At 47.1% G+C, this 21,813-nt stretch overlaps 1 protein-coding gene across 11 annotated transcripts in view; it reads left to right on the forward strand.

Annotated features, from left to right (window-relative positions):
* The window catches only part of PPIP5K1 (diphosphoinositol pentakisphosphate kinase 1), a 153,532-nt gene that overhangs the window by 32,855 nt on the left and 98,864 nt on the right, over window positions 1–21,813 (forward strand). For 10 of the 11 annotated variants that reach the window (XM_078854702.1, XM_073304631.2, XM_073304633.2 and 7 more), the window contains 4 exons: window positions 10,900–11,021; window positions 12,284–12,466; window positions 18,153–18,294; window positions 20,697–20,920. In XM_078854702.1, the coding sequence (XP_078710828.1) occupies window positions 10,900–11,021; window positions 12,284–12,466; window positions 18,153–18,294; window positions 20,697–20,920 (671 nt within the window). The remainder of the gene's footprint in view (window positions 1–10,899; window positions 11,022–12,283; window positions 12,467–18,152; window positions 18,295–20,696; window positions 20,921–21,813) is intronic. The other variant, XM_073304632.2, reaches the window with a different exon arrangement.

The following is a 21,813-nucleotide window of genomic DNA, read 5'->3' on the forward strand; positions in this document are numbered from 1 at the left end:
AGTGTCTGGAAGCTAAAGCCAGACAAATTCAAATGAGAAATCAGACAATTTTTGTTTAGTAGTAAGGGTGATTAACCATTGAAACAAAGTGTCAAGGGGGAAGTAGTGGATAAGGTGGGTGCATAACTGGTGGGAAAATTGTTCCCAGAGGGTAATTGACTGTGAACCACTGATAAACTTGAAGGACATATTGAGTGGGGTCCAGCAGGGATTGGTCCTGCTCTGTTGCTGTTCAATCTCTTCATCAGTGATTTAGAAAATGGCATAGAGAATACGCTTAACATAACATAAAAATGGCCATACTGGGTCAGACCAAAGGTCCATCTAGCCCAGTGTCCTGTCTTCCAACAGCAGCCAAAGCCAGGTACTTCAGAGGGAATGAACAGAACACGTAATCATCAAGTGATCCATCCCCTGTCGCCCATTCCCAACTAATGGCAGCAGAGGCTAGGGCACACTTCTGAGCATGGTTTTGCATCCCTGCCCATTCTGGCTAATAGCTATGGATGGATTTACCCTCCATGAACTTATCTAGTTGTTCTTTTGAACGCTGTTATAGTCTTGGTCTTCACAATGGCAGAGAGTCTTCTCCTGGCAAAGAGTTCCACAGGTTGACTGCATTGTGAGAAGAAATACTTCCTTCCTTTCTTCTTCCAGTGCATGCTCATATCAATTCCAGGTAGGTAGATAGAGGGGTGTGTGTGTATATGCATGGCTGTTGGAAACCTTTTCCCTAGCAGCTACCCGTCAGGCCGGCTGTGGAGCCCTCTGCAATGGTGCCGATGTGGTGCTCTATATACGATCCTGCTGGCCTGACTCCCTCCCCCCTTCAGTTCCTCCTTACCACCAGTGACAGTTGTTGGAACAGGGTGGTCCCTTGCTCACAAGTGTCCCACTAATCCCTAGCTCTTCTGCTTATCTTCGTGTATAGTTACCCATTGTTAGTTAATCCTTCTCTTAGTTTTTAATTGTAGTCGTTAGTGGTTGGGGGGAATTCCCCTCCAATGCATCCGCAGGGCTCCAGGGCATGCCATCCCAGGGCTTCAAACCCTGTAGCTGCTGCTTCAAGTCTATGCCCACGGGTGACCCCCACGACTCCTGCCTCCAGCGTCTGGGAGAAGCCCATCAGTCAGACAAGTGCAAGATCTGCAAGGCCTTCAAGCCTCGCACTAGGAAAGAGAGGGACATTTGATTTAAAACAACTCCTATGGAGTCAGCCCTCCGTCTGCAGCAGGACCCGGCCCCGAGCACCTTGGTGCAGAGTGCTCCTCTGGTGGTGCCATCCATGGTACCAAAAAAGGACTCTGCATGCCTACCCAGGGGCCAGTGGTCTCCTGGGCCCCAAAAGGGTTCACCCCAGCACCGCTCTCATTCACCAGGTGCCCATAAGAAACAGGGCAAGTCTCCGCAGCGGCCTGTCACAGACACTGCACCCCAGGCAGGGGACAGTGCGGGACATGGGCCTATGGCCAACAGACCCTTGGGCCGGGCTCAACCCCCACAGGCCCTGGTCTCCCCAGGAAGCCCTGTGCTCTTGGACTCACCGCAGCTGCAGGTGCGGGAGGTCATGATGCCTTCCATGCCAGACACCTTCAAAGCCACTAGGGGGCTCATTGAGATGACAGCACCCGAGTCTCCAACTTCGAGACCTCCACTACCTTGAGTGGTGTCTGCTCCCCGATCAGGATCTTGGCACTGCTCTGAGTCCCAGCATCGCACCTATACCCCATGCTGGTCCGACTCGCGGCACTGGTCTTGCAGTCCTGACCCTCATAGCTGCTCCTGCTCAAGGTGGTTGTCGGTGAACAGGTTGTGGTCCTGCTCGAGGTCCAGGTCCTGATCTGTGACCTCATGGCACCGCTCACAACACCAACCTCAGCCTGCGCTTTCCAGACATCGCTCGATGAACTGGCACCACTCTATGCAACGGCACCACACGCCATCCCAGTGCCGCTCCACCTTGTGGCACCGCTCCCCAGCACGGCACCAGTCCTGCTTGCAGCACACCTCCCGCTCCTGGCACCGCTCCCCACTTCAGCACCGGCCTTGATCTCCACATCGCTCTACATCGCGGCACCGTCCCACACCAAGGCGAAGCTCCTAGTTGTGGCGCTGCTCAACCTCCCAGCAGTGCTCCACATCCCACTGTCGTTCCCTGTGCAGCGCCACCTGTCACCATCCGGACCTTGCTACCCTTCTTGGCACCCATCCCATCTGTTGGAGGAGAGAGCCTCCCTGGTGCAGTGTAGCACCGCTCCCCCTTGGCCGTCACACTCGAGATCACCCTCCCTCAGATCAGGCAGGGCATTGGGGGCATCAGAAGTGCACAGATCAGGGCCGGGGAGCCTAAGGCAGGATGCTTTGGCGCCTACTGGCAGTCCCAGTGGCAATTTTGGACCCCTTGGGTGTACTATCAGGCCCAAGGTGCCCCTCCTGGCGTCCCTCCATCGTTCCGTTCAGGGTCTCGCCTCCCTGAGGCAACCCTCAGCTGCCCACCACAGGACCCGGATCCAACCCCACATTCCCCTGGTGGATGCTACACCCAGCATTCAGGAGGACCCGGTTCTGGAGGATCAAGAGGCTGTCATGGAATTGGTCCTGCCATTGGCTTATTCCTCATCGTCCCCTGACAAGGCGGTGACAGGTACTTCCACATCTGGACCACCACCCATGGACTACAGGGCCCTGTAGGAACTCCTCCAACGGGTGGCCCTGAAGTCTGGACATGGTGCTGACCATCCTGAGGCACACCCTCGATTCCCTCCATTGGTGGCTAGATCCCCCTCATGGTAGATGCTGGGGTTCCTTTCCACCCTCCCCAGCCCACTTTGACTCTGGTAAGGGATGCGTCCACGCTGGGCTGGGGAGCGCATCTCGGGAGCCTGACAACTCGGGGCTTGTGGCAGGTAGAGGAACTGGCTCTGCATATCAACGTTAAAGAACTCAGGGCAGTCTGCCTCACCTGCCAAGCATTTCTGTCCTGCTTGCAGGGCCACTGCATAGTGGTACTGATGGGGACAATACCACGGCCATGTTTTATATAAACAGACAAGGCGGAGCCTGATGGTCTCTTCTCTGTCAGGAAGCCCTCCTACTATGGGGATTTTTGTCTAGCCCACTTCATCCCTCTCCAGGCTTCATACCTGCTGGGCGTTCAGAACATGCTGGCAGACAGCTTGAGCAGACGTTTCCTCACACGAGTGGCTGATTTGTCCAGACATCATCCACTCCATCTTCCGCAGCTGGGGGTTTCCCCAAATCGACCTGTTCGCCATGGGAGCCAACATGAAGTGCCCAGCCTTCTGCTCCTTCAGGGGCCACAGCCCAGGCTCGATTGCAGATGTGTTCATGATTCCATGGTCTGGTCAACTGCTATACGCCTTCCCGCCATTCCCGCTTATCCACAAGGTGCTTCTCAAGGTCCGCAGGGAACTGGGGATGTTTAATCTGCAGAAGAGAAGAATGAGGGGGGATTTGATAGCTGCTTTTAACTACCTGAGAGGTGGTTCCAGAGAGGATGGTTCTAGACTGTTCTCAGTGGTAGCAGAAGACAGAACAAGGAGTAATGGTCTCAAGTTGCAGTGGGGGAGATTTAGGTTGGATATTAGGAAAAACTTTTTCACTAGGAGGGTGGTGAAACACTAGAATGTGTTACCTAGGGAGGTGGTGGAATCTCCTTGCTTAGAAGTTTTTAAGGTCAGGCTTGACAAAGCCCTGGCTGGGATGACTTAATTGGGGATCGGTCCTGCTTTGAGCAGGGGGTTGGACTAGATGACCTCCTGAGGTCCCTTGCAACCCTGATATTCTGTGAAAGCGGAAGTCATACTGTTAGCCCCAGCTTGGCCTCGCCAGTGCTGGTACCCCACCCTCATTGACCTTTCGGTCCGGTCACTGGTATGGCTACCTCTCACTCCCAACCTCATCTCACAGAAACACGGTCATTTCCTTCACCCGGACCTTCAGTTGCTCCACCTCGTGGCCTGGAGGATCTGTGGCTGAACCAGGCAGAGCTCGCCTGCTCAGACCCGGTGAGACAGGTGCTTCTGGAGAGCCACAAGCCGTCTACTAGAGCCACATACAGGGTGAAATGAAAGAGGTTCTCCAGCTGGTGTGCCCAAAGGCAGGCGCTTCCACTCCAGGTTCCCATCCCTTGTATCCTAGATTATCTTCTTTACCTGAAGGACCAGCATCTGGCATTTGGTTCCCTCAAGGTCCATCCCCCGTGGCCATCTCAGCGTTCCACCCGGATGTTTCTGGGTGCTCGGCGTTCGCACACCCATCATGGGTCGTTTCCTGAAAGGTCTGGAAAAGATACATGCCCCGATGAAGTCCCCTATTCTGGCCTGGAACCTCAGCCTAGTCCTCTCCTGCCTCATGGGCCCTCCCTTCGAGCCTCTAGCTTCTTGTTAACTTCTCTACCTCTCTTGCAAGGTTGCTTTTCTGGTGGCTATCACCTCGGCATGACACGTGTCTGAACTGCGGGCTCTTACATCTGAGCCTCTGTACACTATCTTTCATAAGGACAAGGTGCAACTTAGGCCTCATCTGGCCTTCCTTCCCAAAGTGGTGTCCCGCTTCCATGTTAGCCAGGACATCTTCCTCCCGGTTTTCTACCCAAAACCACACAACAGTCCCCGCGAACAGCAGCTGCATTCACTGGATGTCAGGAGGGCGCTTGCTTTCTATATTGACCACACACAGCCGTTCCACAAGACAACCCAGTTGTTCGTTGCCTTAGCAGAGCAGATGAAAGGTTTGCCAGTCTCTTCCCAGTGGATCTCCTCCTGGATCACGGCATGTATACACCCTTGTTATAACTTGGCGAAGGTTCCTTCGCCTGCCATCACAGCTCACACCACAAGGGCGCAGGCCTCCTCGACAGCCTTCCTGGCCCATGTACCTCTCCAGGAAATCTGCAGGGCTGCCACGTGGTCTTCAGTGCATACCTTCACGTTGCACTACGTCATCATCCATAAATCTTGGGATGATGCGGCATTCGGCAGAGCGGTACTTCGGTCAGCTATACCTTGACTCCGACCCCACCTCCGAGGTAAGGCTTGGAAGTCACCTAACTGGAATAGATACGCGCAAGCACTCGAAGAAAAAAGGAGTACTTGTGGCACCTTAGAGACTAACCAATTTATTTGAGCATGAGCTTTCGTGAGCTACAGCTCACTTATTTGAGCATGAGCTTTCGTGAGCTACAGCTCACTTCATCCGATGAAGTGAGCTGTAGCTCACGAAAGCTCATGCTCAAATAAATTGGTTAGTCTCTAAGGTGCCACAAGTACTCCTTTTCTTTTTGCGAATACAGACTAACATGGCTGTTACTCTGAAACCTGAAGAAAAAATGGTTACTCACCCTTTTTGTAATAATTTTTCGAGATGTGTTGCTCATCCCTCATACGTATTCCATCCCCCCACCCCCCACCTGCTGGCAAGAAGGAACTGAAGTGGGGGTCAGGTCGTATATAGAGCGCCATATCTGTGCCATTCCAGGGGGCTCCACAGCCGGGGTAGCTGCTAGGGAAAAGCTTCCGACAGCCGTGCACGCGGAGCATGCACACACCTAACTGGAATAGATATGAGTAACACATCTTGAAGAACAACAGTTACAAAAAGGGTGAGTAACTGTCTTGTTTGTTTTTTAAACCTGCTGCCTATTAATTTCATTTGGTGACCCTTAGTTCTTGTGTTTTATGAAGGGGTAAATAACGCTTCCTTATTTACTTTCTCCACACAAGTCGTGCTTTTATAAACCTCAATCATAATCCCCCCCTGTAGTCGTCTCTTTTCCAAGATGAAAAGTCCGTGTTATTAATCTCTCCTCATATGGAAGCTGTTCCATACCCCTAATCATTTTTTGTTGCCCTTTTCTGTATCTTTTCAAATTCCAATATATCTTTTTTGAGATGGTACGACAAGTCTGCATACTGTATTCAAGATGTGGGCGTACCATGGATTTATATAGAGGCAACATTATATTTTCTGTCTTATTATCTATCCTTTTGTTAATGATTCCCAACGTTCTGTTTAGCTTTTTTGATTGCTGCTGCACATTGAGTGGATGTTTTCAGAGAACTATCCACAATGACTCCAAGATCTCTCTCGAGTGGTAACAGCTAATTATGACCCCATCATTTTATAGATATAGTTGGGATTATGTTTTCAAGTGTGCATTACTTTTCATTTATCAACATTGAATTTCATCTGCCATTTTGTTGCCCACTAATCAAGTTTTGTGAGATCCCTTTGTAGCTCTTCATAGTTTGCTTTGGATTTAACGATCTTGAGTAGTATTGTATTGGCAAATTTTGCCACCTCACTATTTACCCCTTTTTCCAGATCATTTATGAATATGTTGAACAGCACTGGCCGCAGTGCAGATCCCTAGGAGATCCGTTCTGAAAACTGACTATTTATTCCTACCCTTTGTTTCCTGTCTTTTAACCACTTACTGATCCATGAGAGGACCTTCCCTCTTATCCCACGACTGCTTACTACGCTTAACAGCCTTTGGTGAGGGACTTTGTCACAGGCTTTCTGAAAATCTAAGTACACTGTATCTACTGGATGTCCCTTGTCCACATGCTTGTTGACTCCCTCAAAGAATTGTAATAGATTTGTGAGGCATGATTTTCCTTTACAGAAACCATGTTCAACAAATCGTGTTCATCTGTATGTTTGATAATTCTGTTCTTTGCTATAGTTTCAACCTAATGAAGTTAGGTTTACCAGCCTGTAATTTCCAGGATTGCCTCTGGAGCCTTTTTTAAAATGTATAAAGTTTGCGGACAATACCAAGCTAGGATGGGTTGCAAGTGCTTTGGAGGATAGGATTAAAATTTAAAATGATCTGGACAAACTGGAGAAATGGTCTGAAGTAAATAGGATGAAATTCAATAAGGACAAATGCAAAGTACTCTGCTTGGGAGGGAACAATCAGTTGTACATATACACAATGGGAAATGACTGCCTAGAAAGGAGTTCTGCGGAAATGGACCTGGGGGTCATAGTGGATCACAAGCTAAATGTGAGTCAACAGAGTAATGCTGTTGCAAAAAAAGCAAACATAATTCTGAGATGTGTTTATCAGAAGTCTTGTAAGCAAGTTATGAGAAGTAATTCTTCCGATCTACTCTGTGCTGATAAGGTCTCAACTGGAGTTCTGGGCGCCACATTTCAGGAACGATGTGGACAAATTGGAGAAAGTCCAGAGAAGAGCAACAAAAACGATTACAGCTATAGAACACCTGACCTATGACGGAAGCTTGAAAAAATTGGGTTTGTTTGTTGTGGAGAAGAGGAGACTGAGAGGGGACATGACAACAGTTTTCAAGTACATAAAAGATTATTACAAGGAGGAGGGAGAACAATTTTTCTCCTTAACCTCTGAGGCTAGGACCAGAAGCAATGGGCTTAAATTGCAGCAAGGGTGGTTTAGGTTGGACATTAGGAAAAATTTCCTAACTGTCAGGGTAGTTAAGCACTGGAACAAATTGTGGCATCTCTGTCATTGGAGGTTTTTTAAAAACAGGTTAGACAAACACATGTCGGGGATGGTCTAGTTATTACATAGCCCTGTCTATGGGGGGGACTGGACTAGATGACCTCTCAAGGTCCCTTCCAGTCTTACTCTTCTATGTTTCTCCAAATCTTGATGTCTTCAAATCAAGACTGGTACATTTCTGGAAGATGCTTTCATCAAGCACAAGTTATTGGGTTCCGTGCAGGGGTAGCTTGAGATATATACAGGAAGTCAGACTTGATGATCTAATGGTCCCTTCTGGCCTTAAACTCTGAGAGTCCATTAGAAATGCTTGACTTCGGACTGGCTGGCTCCAGCTTTGTGTGCACAAGGTATCTTCATGTGCCTGCACAGTGAGATGTTTGCCGTTCTTGTTCTGATGTGCAGGCTTGCATGCTGTTTCCAAGAGCCTTGCTGCTTCGCTGCTGTAGTTTATGAAGTCTTTAAATATACATAGTGCTGCAGTTTACAGTATAATGGGAACCAGTGGGAGCCAGACAAACCTGGAGACAATAAGGGCTATGCTGTTGCAACTAGAGTATGTAACTGATTCTGGCATCTCTTCTCTGCCTCTCATCCTGTAACAGTGTTGTCTCCTTTAAGAGCAGGCTTTCTGATGTGTAGTGCCTAGGAAATGTGTGTAATTACATGAGTAGGTAGAGAGCAAGCCCTGCAGGGAGAAGAAGGGAAAAAAATAAAAGCTAGGTCCTGATGTGTACTCAAAATGAGACCTGGGGGAGAGCAGGTTGTGTCTCCACCGTGTGACCCAACGGGAACAGCAGTGGCACTTAGGTTTTTGCTGGCAAGGACCTGGGTGTGGAGTCTGAGTGCATATATGGTCAGAAGCTGGTGAGAGGGGCAGGGACTGCCTGGTGCTATGGTGGACCCCTGAAGCCAAGAGATGTAATGACTACAGCTATGTTTTAGTCACGAGTATTTTTAGTAAAAGTCATGGACAGATCACGGGCCGTAAACAAAAATTCATGGGCCCGTGACCTGTCCATGACTTTTACTAAAAATACCTGCCCTGACTAAAACTTGGCCAGAGGGACGCGGGTGCTCGGGGGGTGGGACGGGACCCCCACGGTGTTATGCAGGCAAAACTACACAGTATCATTTTAGGGAACAAGGCAAAAATGCCACGTTTATTTGACAATTTGATCTATAACCACTAGCTCATACCTAATTTTTCTTATATATTCTCTGTGTGTGTGTGTAACACACACACACACAATTTATATTTTCTACACCTGCTGGATAGTTACCAGTCCTGAACGTAGCTTGAGTTCGCGGCTTGGGATCGTAGCTTGTGGTGGCTAACTGGCCAGGAAAGCCAGGCAGGAGGAAGGGCTGGGTCTCTGTCGGGCATGCACTGATGCTGCTCGATGTTGGCAGCAGAATGTTACCCTCCAAAGTCTTCCATCTCAGCCATCCTTTTTGTAGGCTTTAGTTTGAATCCAGAGTCTATAGGTCTTGCTGTGTCACGACGCCTCTGGGTTCGGTGTGATTGATCACCCATCAATTGCAGACATGACTTTCAGCCTGGGACCTGGCTTTGATGTTCCTTCAGTCGTACCTTTGTTCTTTTTCTTTTTAGGGTGGACTCTTCTTGCTTTGTCAAGGCTGTTGTCTGCATCTTCAGCCATTGTTGTTTACACTTTATTTCATCAGGACGGGCTGGGGCTGGAGTTTGATTCCATCCTCCATACGTACCTCATTCGTACATCTAAACTAATAAGATTACATCAGGGTTTTGCAAAATGAAGGTTGCAGCAGGCTTTTACAAAATGGAGTGAGCATTTTAAAATGGAGTTTGAGTTACAATATGGACAAGTATAATGAATGGCAAACAGTGAGCGGAAGTTATAATGTTGAAATAGTGCAAGTTTCAGTGATTTAAGCAGCAATTGGATTGAAAGTGAAATTTACAAGGGCAGCTGGCTGAACAGCTATGGCTCTTAACAAGCATCTTAATCATCAATTAGCTAGTTATTGGGGTGACCGTTTTATGAATGAATGTTGTTTCATTCATAAAACTTTTCTTATGAACAATTTCATTTATCAGTTCTACAGCAGATGTCGGAGGAGGGGGGAGCTGGGCTGTGGCGTGTGGCCTGGGACCCCTGCTGGTACCGGTCCCGGGGGAGGGGGGGGGAGAGTTTGGCAGGGGCTTCCTACTTGGCTCCACATCCCTGCAGCTCCTAGGCGGCAGGGTCTCCACTGCTCCCGCCACAAGTGCCGGCTGCCGCAGCTCCCATTGGCTGGGAACCACAGTCAATGGGAGCTATGGGGACGGGCCTGCAGACAGTGTACGACGTGGAGACCCCTCTGCCATCTAGGAGCTGCAGAGGGTTCATGCTAGTGGGAGCTGGGGGGCCCCCCAGCCCAAGGTAAGCACCCCCCCTGCACTCCCCAACCCCTGCCCCTAACCCTGAGCCCCCTCCCACACACCCAAACTGCTGCTACTGGCCCTGGGGCTGCCCGGCTTGCACAGTCCCTGAGCTAGCACCAGCCACTGCAGAAGTCACGGAAAGTCATGGAATCCTTGACTTCCATGACAGACTTGCAGCTTTAGTAATGACTAGTCACTGTCCCTAGAAAGAGGGCTGTGGAAGACAGAGGACAGGCATGAACAGAAAGGGGTTTGTAATGCAAATAGAAGTTAATTTAGTCTGTTAATAAACCAGACCCAGGAAGAGAAGATTTTATTTGCAACTCAAGTCATACAGTATGTGATTTCCCCTCCCCCCCACCCACCCACCCGAGGCTCTAGTAGAGACAGGGGTGCTCCCCTGATGACACTGGGTAAACTGACCCTGCAGTTTGTCGTTCAGGGGCTAGTAATGGGCTGTCAATAGGAATGGCTCTGAGTACCCAGGTGTCTTCTTTAGCCCCTAATCACTGACTCGGGGGTTTGTTCCCTGCAAGTAAGTAAGGGTTGTAGTGGGTTTGTGTAGTGGGTTCCCTTTTGCTCAGTGGGAGGCCCCTGCGCCTCACTACAAGGACCCACTCTAATAGCAGTAACTTGTTGACACCAACCCTTCCTGGATATGATGATTTCTCTGCTCCCTGGCCCAGTCCAGCTAGGACTACATGGATCGGTCCCATCCTGCAGTGGATCAGTAGAACTCTTAGCCTGTTTTTTCAGCCTGTGCCAGGGCCTTCCCTACCACAGTTGCATTCTGTGCAAACCCAAAGACTGAGTAAGTGTGTATGTTTCTGAACTTTGCAGAGAACTGTAACTGTCTCAGGAATGTATCTGTTCCCTAAAGGAGTAGAGTTTTGGAGGTGCATTTAACTCCGACAGATCCTAGCAGCTGACAGCTGTTGGTATTTGAAAGTTGTGTTTGAGTCTCTGCTCTCTGTTCCAGGTGACTATGCTGGCTTCCCAGGGTGTGGCCTGCTCAGACTGCATAGCACCTACCGTCATGACCTCAAGATCTATGCTTCAGATGAGGGCAGGGTTCAGATGACAGCAGCAGCTTTTGCAAAGGTGACTCCTCTCTTATGGCATCTGCGCAGTTCACAGCCATGTCTGCTGCAGCCCAGATAACCCAGAGGTGGTTCTTGGCTGTAGGGCTGATGGCCAGCAGCAAAGGATCTACACCATCTGGAGCTGCTACAAAACTTCACTAGATAGGTCTCAATAATGATTTTCCTTTTAAAGCAGGCCCAGGTGATATGCAGGGTGAGCTCTCCTGTGGGTAACCTCTTTGCTGTTCTAGTGGGCGTGTCTGAGACTGTCCACACTTCACAGAGACTGTACGTTTACATGGGACAGCACTGGTAGTGCAATATGACCCTCCTATTTCTGCTGCGTTTGACAGCACTGGAGCAGTAGCTGAAGCCTGGTAATGAATCAGTCAGATCCCTGGGGGAGTTATTCATCTGGTATCCTGGGTATGCATGATGCCAGAGCCATTTGTATGCGTCTAGGTATTTGTTGCTTAGAAGGTTGTTTCTCAGAGGACTGCTTAGTTTAAGGCGGGGTGGCCAGCTGTGGCTCATGAGCTGCATGTGGCTTTTTTACAGTTAAAATGCGACTCACAGAGCCCCTCCTTCCATTCTCTGCTTACCAGATTGGGCGGGAGCTCGGGGGTTCTGTCCTGTGGCGGGGTGGTGGGGTTAGGGGCTTCTGATCTCAGGGCTTCAGCCCCACAGAGAGAGTCTGCCAGAGCTTGAGTCTTCAGCCCCACTCCTGCTGAAGCCCCAAACCCCAGGGGGCGCTTCCTGTGGGAGCTGAAGCCCCGAACCCTGGCGGGCATGCCCCGGCTCTCGAACTTCTGAAGATTGTCATATGAGGCTCGGAGACTCAGTAAGTGTGGCCACCCCTGGTTTAAGGTTTGTCTCTCTGGTAACCACTTGGTTGTAAATGGGCAGTGAAATGTTCCAAATGACAGTGTGGGGTAGGGATCAGGTTGGGAGTGTCTGTGGACACCACTCAGACAAATGGGAAATCCTAGTGTGTTCTGGAATCTGATTTGCAAGGAGCTTTCATTGTATAAATGGTTCCACCCCTTTAGAAGTCAGTGACTCAAGGGTGCAGTAAACAGCCAAGGACTGCTCCAGCCAAAACCTACAACAGTTCTTATTGCACTGACAGAATCTTTGGCACTTTCCTAAACACTGTTAAAACCATCCTCAACAGCTAGGATTTCATTTGGTGACTTGAAGGAGAAACTAGTCATGAAATTTGCTAGAAAGTGTGCTGGCTTGTGTTCTACTGAGCTGAAATCCTCTCCTGTTCTGCTCTAGGGTCTCCTGGCTCTGGAGGGAGAGCTAACCCCCATCTTGGTACAAATGGTAAAAAGTGCCAATATGAATGGGCTGTTGGACAGTGATAGCGACTCCCTCAGCAGCTGCCAGCACAGAGTGAAGGCACGGCTGCATGAAATCATGCAGAAGGATGCCAAGTTCTGCGAGGAGGATTACGGAAAGGTAACATAAGAACGGCCATACTGAGTCAGACCAAAGATCCATCTAGCCCAGTATGCTGTCTTCCAGCCATGGCCAATATCAGGTGCCCCAGAGGGAATGAAAAGAACAGGTAATCATCAAGTGATCCATCCCCTGTCATCTATTCCCAGCTTCTGGCAAACTGAGGCCAGGGATACCATCCCTGGCCATCCTGGCTAGTAGCCATTGATGGACCTATCCTCCATGAATTTATCTAGTTCTTTTTTTGAATGCTGTTATGGTCTTGGCCTTCACAACATCGTCTGGCAAAGAGTTCCACAGGTTAACTATGTGTTGTCTGAAGAAATACTTCCATTTGTTTGTTTGTTTTAAATCTGCTGCCTATTAATTTCATTTGGTGACCCCTAGTTCTTGTGTTATGAGAAGGAGTAAATAACATTTCCTTATTTACACCAGTCATGATTTTATAGATCTCTATCATATTCCCCCCTTAGTCATCTCTTTTCCAAGCTGAAAAGTCCCATTCTAATTAATCACTCCTCATACAGAAGCTGTTCCATACCCCTAATCATTTTTGTTGCCCTTTCCTGAACCTTTTCCAATTCCAATATATTTCTTTTGGGATGGGGCGACCACATCTGCACACAGTATTCAAGATGTGTGTGTACCACAGATTTATAGAGAGGCAATATGATATTTTCTATCTTATTATCAATCCTTTTCTGAATCATTCCCAACATTCTGATAGTTTTTTTGATGGCTGTCGCACATTTGAGCGGATGGTTTCAGAGAGCTCTCCACAATGACTCCAAGAGCTCTCTCTTGAGTGGTAACAGCTAGTTTAGACCCCATCATTTTATATGTACAGTTAGGATTATGTTTTCCACTGTGCATTTGCATTTATCAACATTGAATTTCATCTGCCATTTTGTTGTCCACTCACCCAGGTTTGTGAGATCCCTTTGTAATTCTTCAGTCTGGGACTTAACTGTCTTGAGTAGTTTTGTATCATCTGCAAATTTTGCCACCTCAGTTTACCCCATTTTCCAGATTGCTTAAAAATATGTTGAATAGTACTTTTCCCAGTACAGACTCCTGGGGGACACCACTATTTACCTCTCTCCATTCTGAAACCTGACTATGTATTCCTGCCCTTTGTTTCCTATCTTTTCTCACCAGTTACTGATCTACGAGAGGACCTTCCCTGTTATCCCATGACAGCTTACTTTGCTTAAGGGCCTTTGGTGATGGACCTTGTCAAAGGCTTTCTGAAAATCTAAGTACACTAGATCCCCCTTGTCCACATGCTTGTTGACCCCCCCCTCAAAGAATTCTAGTAGATTGGTGAGGTATGATTTCCTTTTACAAAAACCATGTTGACTGTTCCCCAACAAATAATGTTGATGTACGTGTCTGACTATTCTGTTCTTTACTATAGTTGCAACCAGTTTGCCTGATACTGAAGTCAGACTTACCAGCCTGTAATTGCTGGGATCACCTCTAGAGCCCTTTTTAAAAATTGGGGTCACATAAGCTATCCTGCAGTCATTTGGTACATTTGATTTAAATGATAGGTTATAAACCACAGTTAATAGTTCTGCAATTTCACATTTGAGTTCCTTCAGAACGCTTGGGTAAATACCATCTGGTCTTGGTAACTTATTATTTAATTTATCAATTTTGTTTCAAAACTTCCTCTAATGACATGTCAATCTGGGACTGAGCCATCCCAGGTCTTGCTGAATCTGGAAAAACCTAATGTGCTAGTATTAAAAAGGATGAACTGAGTGGTTCTAGTTCAGACAGCCTAACATTGAGCCAGGGAAAATGTGGAAAGGCCGATACGGGATGAAATCGGTAAAGAATTAGTTAGTTAATTCCAGTCAACATGATTTTATGGGAAGTAGCTAACCCAATATCACTTTCTAATGAGCTTACAAGTCTGGTTGACAAAGGAAATAGTTTTGAGATAATATACTTAAACTTCCGTAAGGCACTTGGCTTAGTCCCATGTGACATGATTAAAAGATTAACACTGTACAGAACCAATGTAGCCCATATTAAATGGGTTCAGAATTTGTCTCCTACATCTCAAAAAGAAATTGTAAATGGGGAATCATTCTGTGAGGGCATTCTAAGTGGGGTCCCTCAGATCTGTTCTTTACTCGGTGCTAATCACTATCGTTACCTGTGATCTAGCAGAAAGTATAAAATAATTACTAGTAAAGTTTGCAGGGGTCACAGAAATTGGTGGAAAGGTAAATAATGGTGGGGTCAGTTCTACAGAGGGATCTGAATCGTGTGGTAAGCTGGGCTTCTTTGAACAGCATGCATTTTAGTACAGCTAAATGTGAAAGTCACACATGTAGGAACAAAGAATGTAGTGGGTCACGCTTCTAGGAATGGGGAGTATTTTGGAAAGCAGTGACTCTGAAAGGGACTTCAGGTCCTAGTGGATACCAGCTGGACATGAATTTCCAGGGCCTTGCACTGGTTAAGAGAACAAACGCAATCCCTTGGATGCATAAGCAAGAGAATATCAAGTAGGTGAGGTGCTGTTACTTCTATATGCAGACCATTACAGATCACTGTGTCCAGTTCTGGTGTCAACACTTTAAAAAGGATGTTGGTGATAAATTGGAGAGGTTCAGAATGATTTGAGGTCTGGAAAACCTGGCTTACAGTGAGAAACTAAAAATAAGCTCAATCTATTTAGTTTTTCCAAGAGAAGGTTTTTGATGGCGTGATCACTATCTGCAAGTAACTGCCCGGGGAAAAGGCTCGTGATAGTAGAGGACTCTTCAATGTGGCAGACAAAGGCATATCCCAATCCAGTGGCTGGAAGCTGAAGTTAGAGGAATTCAGACTAGAAATAAGGGTGTAAATTGCCAACAGTCGAAGTAATTAACAATTGAACAACTTGCTGGGTGATGTGGTGGTTTCGCCATCACTTTTTGATTCTTTTTGAATTAAGACCAGATATCTTTTTCTAAAGGATCTCTTCAGCCAGAATTATAGGCTGATGCAGGGACCACGGGGTGAAATTCTCTGGCCTCTGTTATGGGGGTGCTCCAAGTAGATTATCATAATTCTCTTCTGGGCTTAAAATCTATGACTCTTTAATCTTCTAATCTTCTGCACGTCATTGCTCATATCTAGAAAGGCAGAGACAGCATTCTGACCATGTTTTATCTTAGTGATGGTGGTGGCCTAAATGCAGTGATTCCTTGCTCACTGCCATGTGTCACATGTGCATACACATCTTATCAGGGCCGGGCCACAGGCGGCCTATGTATACTGGTCAGTTACTCACTTGCGGTCAGGAGACAGTAGCAGAATCGGGGTTGAATTGGGTCAGGCTACCATAAAATGATAGCCAGTTATCACTGGTGCATCCGCAGGTGGCTAATGAGACCGATCTGAGATCCATAGATCTGGCCTCAATTGAGGCAGTCATTTCCCAGTGGAAGAGGCGGATATGGATCGTCGAGTCGGGCTGTGCCACATTCTTTCCTTTCCTGTTTCTCAGTTTCCTGTTGTCTCCATTGATCTCAAAATACTGGGATCCTTTTTCATTTTGGTTAGTCAAGGGCATCCCAAGAGTTTTATGTCAATATTGCCCTTCATGTTAGTTTTGAGGGTGTCTTTGAAGTGCTTCCCCCGCCTCCCCATATCAATTGGCCATGGCTCAGTTGTGAGAACATGACCTGCTTCAGGAGTCAATTTTGTGGCATTCAAAGAACGTGACCAGCCCAGCAGAGTTGGTGGTGGATGATCATAGCTTCAGTACTGGAGGTTTTGCCCTTGGGACAGAACACTGATGTTGGTGCGTTGGGCATCCCACTTGGTTTGGAAGATCTTGCAGAGGCACCGTTGATGCTATCCTTCAAGAATCTTGAGGTGTCTACTGTACGTGACCTTAGTTTTAGCACCGTACAAGAGAGCAGGGATAACAGCCTGGTACATGAGAAGTTTGGTTTGATTCTTGATGTCACAATATTCGAAGGCACGTTTTTCTAAAGCGGCACTGGCACGTTGAGGGTGGTGGTGAATTTCCTTGTCGGTGTTGGCTTTCTGCTACAGATAGTACTTACTTTACCTCAGCAGCTCAACAGTCTCGAGGGTCTCGATTAATCTGAATTATGGGAGCAGGATCCTGGTGATTCGGAGCCTGTTGGAGTATTTTAGTTTTCTTGGTGTTTTAATGCGAGGCCAAGTTGGTTGTGTGCCTTTGTTGGCCTCTTCCTCTCTGAGGTGAAGGGGACTTCCTTCCCACACAAGCATAGGGCCCCTTCCTCTCAGGTCTACCTGGAGCAGTCATGGCTGCTGTGCATGAGAAGTAAAATAATCAAGCCTGGATCCAGCCCACTCCATGTACGTTGACAGGACCCAGACTCCTCTGTACTAATGAAGCACCTGGCAGCACTTGCCCTCATCAGCATCTGATGCACTGGGAGTAAAGCATGGTACTCAACCTGGGGACCAGGAACAGAACCTAGAGGTTATGACCACCATTCCTTTCCTTACAACTAGACTGGGGGAGGGTCCCCCAAATTTTTTTTCTGTTGTAACCTGAGGTCTCAGAATGGAAGAAGCTGAAACCCAGTAGAGAAAAGGAAATGGCTTCTGTCAAGGTTGCTTCCCCACTCTGAACTCTAGGGTACAGATGTGGGGACCTGCATGAAAAACCCCCTAAGCTTATTTTTTACCAACTTAGGTTAAAACTTCCCCAAGGTACAAACTATTTTATCTTTTGTCCCTGGACCTTATTGCTGCCACCACCAAGCGTCTAACAAAAATAACAGGGAAAGAGCCCACTTGGAAATGTCTTTCCCCCCAAGCCCTACACCCCCTTTCCTGGGGAAGGCTTGATAAAAATCCTCACCAATTTGCATAGGTGAACACAGACCCAAACACTTGGATGTTAAGAATAATGAAAAAGCAATCAGGTACTTAAAAAAAGAATTTTAATTAAAGAAAAAGTAACAGAATCACCTCTGTAAAATCAGGATGGTAAATACCTTTCAGGGTAATCAGATTAAAAACCTAGAGAATCCCTCTAGGCAAAACCTTAAGTTACAAAAAGACACAAAAGCAGGAATCTACATTCCATTCAGCTCAACTTATTTTATCTGCCATTTAAACAAAACAGAATCTAATGCATATCTAACTAGATTGCTTATTAATTCTTTACAGGAGTTCTGACCTGCATTCCTGCTCTGGTCCCAGCAAAAGCAACACACAGACAGAGAGAACCCTTTGTTGTGTCCCCCCCCCCCCGCCCCCCCCCAGCTTTGAAAGTATCTTGTCTCCTCATTGGTCATTTTGATCAGGTGCCAGCGAGGTTATCTTAGCTTCTTAACCCTTTACAGGTGAAAGGGTTTTTCCTCTGGCCAGGAGGGATTTAAAGGTGTTTACACTTCCCTTTATATTTATGACAGCTTCTCACCTATGAATACCACCTAGTCCTCTTGGAAGGTCTCTGCTGTACCATAGAGAGAGACTTTTGCCGACAGGCCAGGTGTGGCATGGAGGGTCAGGGAGGTAAAGGCTGTTGGTGGTGGATGTATAGGATGACTGTTACACAAGGCATTAGTTTGTCAGTTGCACACCATTTCCGGAAGCTTAATTGCTGGGGCTGGGCTGGATGCTCTGTGCTCTCTATATGAATAGACACTAACCTTTTTGTGTTCTCTTTACTCTGCAGTTAGCACCAACAGGCAGCATCTCGCTGGTCAACTCCATGACTTTCATCCAGAACCCAGTAGAGATCTGTGACAAGGTGTTTGCCCTGATCGAAAACCTCACTTCCCAGATATGCAAACGTCTGGAAGATCCCAAATCTGCAGGTGAGCAGCTGGGCTTGGGAATAGGGTTGTCCAGAGCAGAATCCTCTAGATTGGTCTGTGCAAGCAAGAGCTCTGAGCTGTATAAATATGTGTCTGCAGTAAAGAGGCCTAAGAAACGCACACTTGGAGAGAGGCTTGGCTAATGCATGAAGGGAGCAGTTGGACTCAGCTGAGCAGCATAGTTCAGCTCCGGAGGAGGAGCCTTCCAAAGCGTGGTAGAAAGCTCCAGTTCTTTAAAATATATATATCGAGTCTGGTCTGCATGCTGTTGATCTGGAAGCTTCCATTCTTATTTTGAACCATGTTCTGGAAAGGTGTAACGCCAAGGAGCTGGATTGCTCTGTGTTCAAGGCGTTAGTGATTACTGTTAGCAACAATGCAGACTTCTTGGGTGTGACTGGGTTTTCCAAGCCCATTTGTGGTATTTGCTATGAGGCTGTAGGTCTTTCTTTATTTTTCCTTTCCCAGCTGGAATCCCAGCTATCGGAAACACGTGCAGTCTTGTCAGTTGAAACTCAAATAAGAGTAGCCTGGGTGTGAACATAGAATCATAGCAATATGGGGTTGGAAGGGACCTCAAAGTCATCAAGTCCAGCCCACTGCACTGAGGCAGGACCAAGTAAACCTAGACCAGCCCTGACAGGTGTTTGTCCAACCTGTTCTTAAAAACCTCCAATGAGGGAGATTCCACAACCGCCATTGGAAGCCTTATTCTGGAGCTTAACTACTGTTCAAGTGAGAGAGATTTTCCTAATATCTAACCTAAACTTCCCTTGTTGCAGATTAAGCCTATTACTTCTTGTCCTACCTTTAGTGGACATGCAGAACAAACGATCCCAGTCCTCTTTATAAGAGCCATTATCATATTTGGAGACTTATCAGGTCCCCCTCAGTCTTCTTTTCTCAAGACTAAGCGTACTCACTGTTTTAACTTTTTCTCATAAGTCAGGATCTCTAAATCTTTTATCATCTTTCTTGCTCTATTTTGTAGTCTCTCCATTTTGTCCACCTCTTCCTAAAGCATGGTCCCCAGAATGGACACACTACTCCAAATGACAACTCACTAGTGCCAAGTAGAGCGGGACAGTTACCTCTTTTATGTCTTACATATGTCAGTCCTGTTTAATACACCTCAGAGTGATATTAGCCTGTTTTGCAACTGCTTTACATTTTTGACTCGGATTTAATTTGTGATCTGCTAGAACCCTCATTTCCCCCCCTCCCCACCCTGATTCTTTTCAGCAGTACTACCGCCGAGCCAGTTATTTCCCATTTTGTAGTTATGCATTTGGTTGGGTTTTTTTTCCTTCTTGAGTAAAGTACTTTGGTGGTTTCATTTTATTGATTTCAGACCAGTTCTCCAATTTGTCAAGGTTGTTTTGAATTCTGATCCTGTCCTCCAAAGTGCTTTAACCCCTCCCAGCTTGGTGTCATCTGCAGACTTTATAAGCATACTCTCCACTCCATTATCCAAGTAATTAATTAAAATATTGAATAGTACCTACCCAGGACTGAGCCCTGTGGGATCCCACTAGATACATCATAGAATATTAGGGTTGGAAGAGCGCTCAGGAGGTCATCTAGTCCAATCCCCTGCTCAAAGCAGGACCAACACCAACTAAATCATCCCAGCCAAGGCTTTGTCAAGCCGGGCCTTAAAAACCTCTAAGGATGGAGATTCCACCACCTCCCTAGGTAACCCATTCCAGTGCTTCACCACCCTCCCAGTTTGACTATGGCTGATTTGATAACTGCTTTTTGAGTACGGTCTTTCAACCAGTTGTGCACCCACCTCGTAGTAATTTCATCTTGACCACATTTCCCTAGTTTGCTTATGAGAGTGTCGTGTGACTGTGTCAAAAGCCTTACTAAAATCAAGATACATCCTGTCTACTGGTTCTCTCCCCCCACCAGGTCATAATCCTTTCAAAGAAGGAAATTGGGTTGGTTTGGCATGGTTTATTCTTGACAAATCCATGCTGGCTATTGCTTATAACCCTATTATCCTCCAGGAGCATAAAAATTGATTGTTGAATAATTACCAGGTATCAAAGATAGGCTGACTACTCTATCATGCTTCAGGATCTCCTTTTAGTATGTCTACACTGCACTTTAAAACCTGCAGCAGTGAGTCTCAGAGCCTGGGTCTATAGCACTCAGGCTCCTGCTAAGGCACTAAAAAGAGCTGTGTAGACATCTGGGCTCAGGCTGGAGCTCAGGCTCTGAAGCCTGGGGTGATGGGTGTGTTTCTCCAGCCCAAGTATGGACGTCTACAGGGCTCTTTTTAGTACAAGCCTGAGCCTGTAGCCCCGGCTCTGTACAGCAGGTTTTCAAACACAGTGTAGAGAGAGCCTCTGTTTCCCTTTTTAAAACATATTTGTTTTGTTATTGCTGCTCTTTAGACCTGCAGCTGTACCACAGTGAGACTTTGGAGCTGATGCTGCAGCGCTGGAGCAAGTTGGAGAGGGATTTCCGCATGAAGAATGGGCGCTATGACATCAGCAAGATCCCTGATATCTATGACTGCATCAAATATGATGTACAACACAATTGCACTCTGAAGCTGGAGGGCACTGCTGAACTCTTCAAACTCTCCAAAGCCTTGGCAGATGTGATCATACCCCAGGTACAGTCTGGCTCGACTTTCCCCTCTCTCCTAGGAGTGACGCTCGCTCTCAATAGCGGAAGTGTCTAACATGGGTCTCACAAAGGGATGTGTCTTCAGGCCCGTGTCAGGTTTCCCCACTGTGAGCAAAAACCAGAAAGTGATTGGTTGGTTGGTGTTTATAAGAGGATTTCACTGTATTGAGTAGTTCCTACTTCTTCTGCATTTTATCACTTGTGGGAGCAAGGCAGCTACTCTGCAAGCCACCCGTATCTTCTAGAGAGCATTGTCCACTAGGTCAGCTTGCCCCTTCCTTGCCCTCTTAGCGAGAAAGGTTCCAAGGCTAGGAAAAGGTAAGTGGCCCTAACTACCCTACAGTTCCTTCTAACCACTGAAGGTGCAGCAAACTTTGATCATATACAGTGTTCTGCGTGCTTATCTTGTTGGGTTTTTTCTTTTGCCATTTAGGGGCAAATTTTGTTTATAGTTAAATTATCAGCCAACTAATCCGATTTCTTAAGTGAAAAGTGCAGAAGATGAGATGTCCATCAGGCACGGGCTTCCTCTGGATTACCACAAGCAGGAGGGTAGGCTCCCTCACAACCTCACTGTCAAGGGAGACTCTCCAGGCCTGCTAAGCTAAGGTTAGCCCATGTACAAGTCCAGTGTCAATGTACAGGATTGTCCTGCAGAGAGGGGAAGGCTGCCTCACCCCCCAGCTGGTGGAAAAGCTCTTCAGGCCCAGTTGATTAAGTCTGGCTAACAAGTTAAGGATCTGCTCCCAATTAAGATCCCTGGATAAGTCCAGGTCAACCTAGCAGACCTGGCTGTATGCCTAAAGTGGCTCCTGAAACGTCAGAGGCCATTGTCTACCTCTGGAACCAAAGCATGGATCCAGCCAGCATGAGGATCCA

Source organism: Lepidochelys kempii, chromosome 10 (genome assembly GCF_965140285.1).
Source record: "Lepidochelys kempii isolate rLepKem1 chromosome 10, rLepKem1.hap1, whole genome shotgun sequence".
NCBI classification, from domain to species: domain Eukaryota; kingdom Metazoa; phylum Chordata; order Testudines; family Cheloniidae; genus Lepidochelys; species Lepidochelys kempii.